The following is a 6,027-nucleotide window of genomic DNA, read 5'->3' on the forward strand; positions in this document are numbered from 1 at the left end:
GATCCTCCAGCAGTCACAGCAGAACAGAAGCAGATGGCACGGAAATTGTGATCTTACCTACAGCGTGATTGTGATCAATTTAATGGCTGCACTACTGCTATCGGGAAGGCAACGAGAAAACTCCACATTATCTTGGAAAACGCCTGGAGTTCTGAGCTAAAATTGCCCATCGTGGTTTCCTGTTGGGCCAAATATTCCTCATTCGCCTCTCGGGCGGTAACTGCCTGTGAGGAGCTGTCATCCAAAAAGAGAATGATTATTAGTGTGGGCACATGAAATGTTAGAACGTTAAATCTGTGTCCAAAATAAGAACATTGAAAGGCGGAAAAGAAATTGATATGTAGATATTTATTTAATCATTGTAACTGGATTTCCAGAAGACGGACGGTTACCTGAAGACAGGGATCATTGAAATGAAAATCAGAAAACTTTTTTTAATGAATAAGGAAATTACCAGTAGACCAGAAGATTATCTACAAAAAACAGGAGAGCATGTGATGGTGGAATTGAAAAGACATTGTGATGTTGCTGATAGGGAAATGAATTTGCAAAAGAAGTAAATGTAGGACACTAATATTAAAGTTATGGAAGACTTATATTCTCTCGATGGTGAAGGTAGCGAAGAGAAATTAACGGGACAGCACGATTACAGCAAACAAAATAAGAAGGGAGAAAGATTAATATAATTCTGCACGCGAGTTATTTGTTGTGAATGCATTTTTCTAGAACCCATTCAGCACGAAGTATACACCACCCGCCAAAAGATGTGAAGCATGTGGACAATGAGGAAGAAAATAAAGCTGTAAGGCCCGTAATACAATGAAATAAGGTGTTTCAGGGGCGTGTAGAAGTTCAGGTGGACTCATGGAGTAATGAAGGACTAAGCGGAAAAAAAACAACACTTAAATAACGTAATGAAATAAAATGAACGGATCCACATCATGACGTGAATCGATACTGCAACTGTAGTTAGTGGAAGGAAATAATTGCGTGGGTAGACATTTTCATAATATATAAGGTAATCGTGAACGATTAAAATAGAGAAGTGTGTAATGACAAGGAGAGCCGACAAGCCACAGAATGGAGAAGTACTTTAAACCAACCTTAGAACTGATTTCTGAAACAACAATTTTATCGCTGTTGGTTCGGTTCTGTGCATCAAAAGTCTCTGTTTGTAGCCACCATCCAGGTCTTTTGACATGAAGGCTTCGTATACTTATTTGCAAAAAGGGTGTAGGAATGTTCTCCTCGAACATGTCTAGGTTATGTCTGATTTCATGCCACAATGAGTAGAGGCTTCATAAAGCAATGCGACAAAAAATTCCATAATCCTTGTAAGTTTTTGTATTGTCATGTAGAAAATGTTTGGCACAAAAGGGAACCTCATACTCACATTTGTTTTGCAGTTGTCACAAACCTGTTAAATCAGTTATTTCTTCGGAATCTTCCTCCTCCTCCTTGTAACCACACCCTCCTCCCCATCTCTGTTTCTATCTCCACCTAGCCTTTCCCCTTCTCCATCTGCCTTTTACCCCTCAAGGCTGTGCAAATACCTCATGCACCTCCCACTATTCCCCTCTTTCAGTCCATCCCCTCCTCTATCCACCTAAAACTGTCCCCATCTGTACTCATTGGCATATGCAGTTCCATATACTTCCTTTCATTGCCCCTAACATGTAGGCTTCCCTGCAAAGCAGGCCGATATGTCAGGCTGGTACTGTTCCCACACAAATGTCTGTCGTGCAGAGCATTCTGTACCCGAGGGACTGGATAGAAAACACGTTTCTGCCCATGCCTTTTCTCCTATTGGAGATAGGAGATTATAAATCTCACAGTACTGATATTTATGAGGCTTGTTGTTTCTTTGCCAAGTGTAGCTGAAATCGTCTCAGAGATGTGAGAGGACATCCCAGACATACACGCATACACTCTGCTTTATATGGGGTCGCTCACTTAAATAGATAAGTGCAAATATCTCTGGAACAAAAATAGATAATGGAAAATCACTTTCACTGGTATGAATGTAAGACAGAAGCTCATGTAAATAAAGACCGCCCACGTTGCTCATAATCGCGATGTAACGGACTTACGTAATCTTATTTTTACTGTTGTCATGAGAGCTGAAAGTAATAATAGGATTTCCTGTTACGAACACTGACATATGGGCATCACGCTTGTACCTCTGGATGCGCAGTAACTGTGCATTTAGTTTATTTAAAGGGTTAATTTCTCTTTTCAATTTCTTGAGTTGTAACTGACATATTGTGAAGCAACCAAAACGCCACTGTTTTTTGTCGTGTTACTGATGGTGCAAAAAATAACGAGAGGTTATAATTAAACTTTCCCTATTTAACACGTTATAACACGAAAACTAATTACCATATGCTGGCTACCTCTCTTGACATGCAGCGTTTAAGATCAGCACATGTGTGAATGTTTCCCTGGTAAACCGTGTCCTTCAACTAGCCCCACAACCAGAAATCACAGGGAGTGAGGTCAGGTGATCGTGCCGGACAAGCATTTGGAAACGATCGCCTGGTAATTCAATCGTTTCCATGTTTGTTTCGGAGAAGCAGGTAAACTTCATGAGCGTTGCACAGTTGGACCACATGAAAATTCTTGAGTTCAATGCGTTTCTCTCCTGTGAGACAGGTGTGAAGCATATCGCGGTAACGCTGACCAGTCACACTCCACGTCTTTGGTCCATGGGCGCCAACCAGTTCAAGAAAGAACGGGCCAATGATGAAGCCACGTCATACGGTGACACGTTCACCATACAGAGGAACTTAATGCACAGTGACTGAAGGTGAAGATCCCCACACCCGGAAATTCTGAGTTCATCTCACTCTTCAGTCAAATTAAATCTTTGTGAGAAGGTGGAGAGCGAAGTCAACATGTCGTTGTGCGTTCCGTGATGCAAGCTGCTGGACGATATGGATCTTATATGGATACCATTTAAGAATGGTTCGAAGCACCTTCCACACAGCGGGTAACAGGATGTTAAACTGTCGTGACACAGCACACGCCCTGCCTAACGATCGGGAATTGCGTGCAGTGTTGTCTGCCATAGCAACAGCGATTCCATCAGCCACCTATGGTGCAACAGGTCGTTGGCCTTTTCCCGGAGCTACGCCCAGTTCTCCAGTTCTCCGCACAGCAGGTGGAGAAACAAGACCCTACCGTAATCCTTTCGGCCGGCGCTAATCTCGAACTGCAGCTGCAGCATTACTGTTGTTTTGATAGTACAGGTTCATCAATAATGCCCCGATTCTTTTGTCCAAGCTCATGTTGACACATCAACAAGTGCAATGCGACGCGTCAGGTGTGTGAGACTTTGAATCACAATGACTGATCATGGCACCTCATGGTCATAGTTTGAACTGGACGGTGGTGCTGCGATGCATGGAAATCATGCACCCCATGCTCTGGACATTAAAGGTCCCAAGTTTGGTACTCGCAAGGTCATTAGTTTCCGTGTTATAACGTGTTAAATAGGGAAGGTTCAATTATAACCACCCAGTAATATGGGGAGTCCATTTAAACAAACATAAGTTTGTGTTGGAACTGATATTTGCTTACTCTTTAGAATGTCTCATAGCATTAACGGTTATGAGCATCTGTCTTACATTCATACCAGTGAGTCTCTTTCAGTATCTATTGGTGTACCACAGATATTTGTGCTGAAACGTTTAGATGGGCCACTTCTCTCTCTCTATCAGCAAGGGCTGATTGTAGGTACTATTTACTCTCATTAAACCCTATATGTAATTAGATGCATTGATGAAATTTTTACACAGTTATTATAACATTTGAAGCCAAAATGTATACTGACATTAACATTCACACTGTAAATATAAAATTTAATGTTGGCCTCTCACATTGATGCAGATGACTATAAGTGAGTACATACATGTATATCTCTCTATATAAAATTGACTCACAATTCATAATATTGATGTTAATTCGAAATGTGTCTTCAGAGAATGAGGAATAGTAAAAGTAAATGCAGTTTGTTGAAAACATTGATTGTTGATTAAATTAGAAAAAGCATGACACTATTATTCTTTGTAGACCTCATGTCCTTGTTGCGATACCATTATTTTTCACTGAGTAGCCACGTGCTACTCATTTGGCTAGCTTCCCATAAAACTTTATTTTGATTGATTTCACCTGCTGTGAAGAAATGAAAACACGAAATATTGGCTGATAGCCACCAGTTATTATCCCAGCGAATGCAATAAATTTGGATTGTAGCTTCCACCTTGTTGCCGCGGTCCGTAATACTGATTGCTATGAGTGGGGCGTCGACCAGCGTACCGCCCACTTGGTGTTCTTCTGGCTGCTCCAATGGGGACGCCTCCTACTAAGCTGGCACCAGTGTGAGACAGTGGTCTCCCTTTGCGAGGCTTTGTTGGTGAATAATTAACATCCCCCTCTCCAAAGAATGGTGAAGCACCAGGTCCGTAGTATGTCGTTGGTTGGCCATCTTGAGATGTAGTGTAATCAGGCTCTCCATAGGTATAATCTCTCCAGATGTCACCCTCTATCCACATAGAACCTGCTCTACCTGCTGATCTCCCATGTGAAGCATATGGAGGTGGCACGAATCCCCCAGTTGCACTGTAGCCTCCATATACTTGATTCCTGAATGGATAAAGTGCATTATAGTCTTGCCAGTAAGGTTGCGGTGGACCTTTCCAGCCATAAATTTGTGCTCCCATTGTAGGACCGTAGGAAGTCCCATAATTTCCCCATTGACCGTTCCATGCATTTTCTGGTGGTGTGGTTAACATCCTACTATCAGTGATCCCAGAAAGCTCTGGGTTCCATTCGAAACCAATGCGACCTCGTATCTTCCATCCCCTTTCTTGTCGAGTGCCTGGAGCAGTGAATGATGTGTCACCAGGTAGAGATCCGGAATGGGATCCTTGGTTTGGCAAGCTACCTGCAACCGATGCCCCAACACCGGATCCAGTTTCAGTTGTACTTGGTCCATCAAAGTTCATTATAATTTTGTTTCTATCGTCACTGGACCACATTCCCGCATTCGTGTTGGAACTACCAATGCTATTATCATATCCTGTGAACGATGTGTCAGCAGGTACAGATCCGGAATGGGATCCTTGGTTTGGTAGGCTACCTGCAACCGGTGCCCCAACACTGGTTCCAATTTCAGGTGTACTTGGTTCATCGAAGTTCATTATAATTTTGTTCCTATCATCAGTAGACCAAATTCCTGCATTCGTGTTGGGACTAACAATGCTATTATCATATCCTGTGAAAGGCGAATCATGATTCGTAGTTCTTTCTGTGGAGCTCACACTATACGGAATCTGGCTTTCTTGACCAGCTGGACCAGTATATGGAGGTAAACTCGCTTTTGCACTTAACACATTACTGTCAGGATAAACATTATACGCTTTACCTGGTGCACTGCCGGATTCTGTGCCACTGAAACCCATAGTGCCTGCTCCAGAGATGGAAAGGTCATTTCCCATATTTGCCGACACATTTAGTGTACCATTGTTGTGTTCAGATACCCCATTGTTGTGGGCTGCAGTATCCTGGTGTGGATCTTCCGACCAGGCAGAGGGAGGGCTGATTTCACCTCCTGTATGAGGAGATGGATTGTCAAAGTGTGAAGAGGTGGTTGGTTGATTGAATGGTCCATTGTGTAGACTCCTAGCTGAGTTAACATCAATTCCACGACTTCTCCCCGCATTTAGAACTGAACCGTCAGTTTCGTGATTATAGCTCTGTAGAAGTAATCTATTAGCAAGTCTAGTAGGGAGAAAAACCATGGTCATTCCACTGTTTGCTAAACTACTATAATTGAAATTTTTTGCGACATTCGAAGTTTGAGTGGAAACTGCTTCTTTGTCGGCAATGTAAAGGACATTACTGGGATTGTAGCTGCCATTACTAAGTGCGCCACTTTCGTAGGATGATGAAGAAGAATCGTTTGAACTGACTGGGAGCAGTGCTCCACCTGTAATAATAACAGGCCCATAAAAATTGAAAATATTA

General features: G+C 42.4%; 1 protein-coding gene across 1 annotated transcript in view; it reads right to left on the reverse strand.

The window, feature by feature from the left end:
- Positions 1 to 3,849: 3,849 nt before the first annotated feature.
- Positions 3,850 to 6,027, reverse strand: part of LOC126203100 (uncharacterized) — an 88,832-nt gene continuing 86,654 nt past the window's right edge. The window contains exon 3 of the mRNA XM_049937341.1: positions 3,850 to 6,027. This exon is cut by the window's right edge and continues 1,401 nt beyond it. Within this exon, the coding sequence (XP_049793298.1) occupies positions 4,221 to 6,027 (1,807 nt within the window). The 3' untranslated portion in view covers positions 3,850 to 4,220.

This window comes from Schistocerca nitens, chromosome 9, assembly GCF_023898315.1.
Source record: "Schistocerca nitens isolate TAMUIC-IGC-003100 chromosome 9, iqSchNite1.1, whole genome shotgun sequence".
Lineage (NCBI taxonomy): Eukaryota > Metazoa > Arthropoda > Insecta > Orthoptera > Acrididae > Schistocerca > Schistocerca nitens.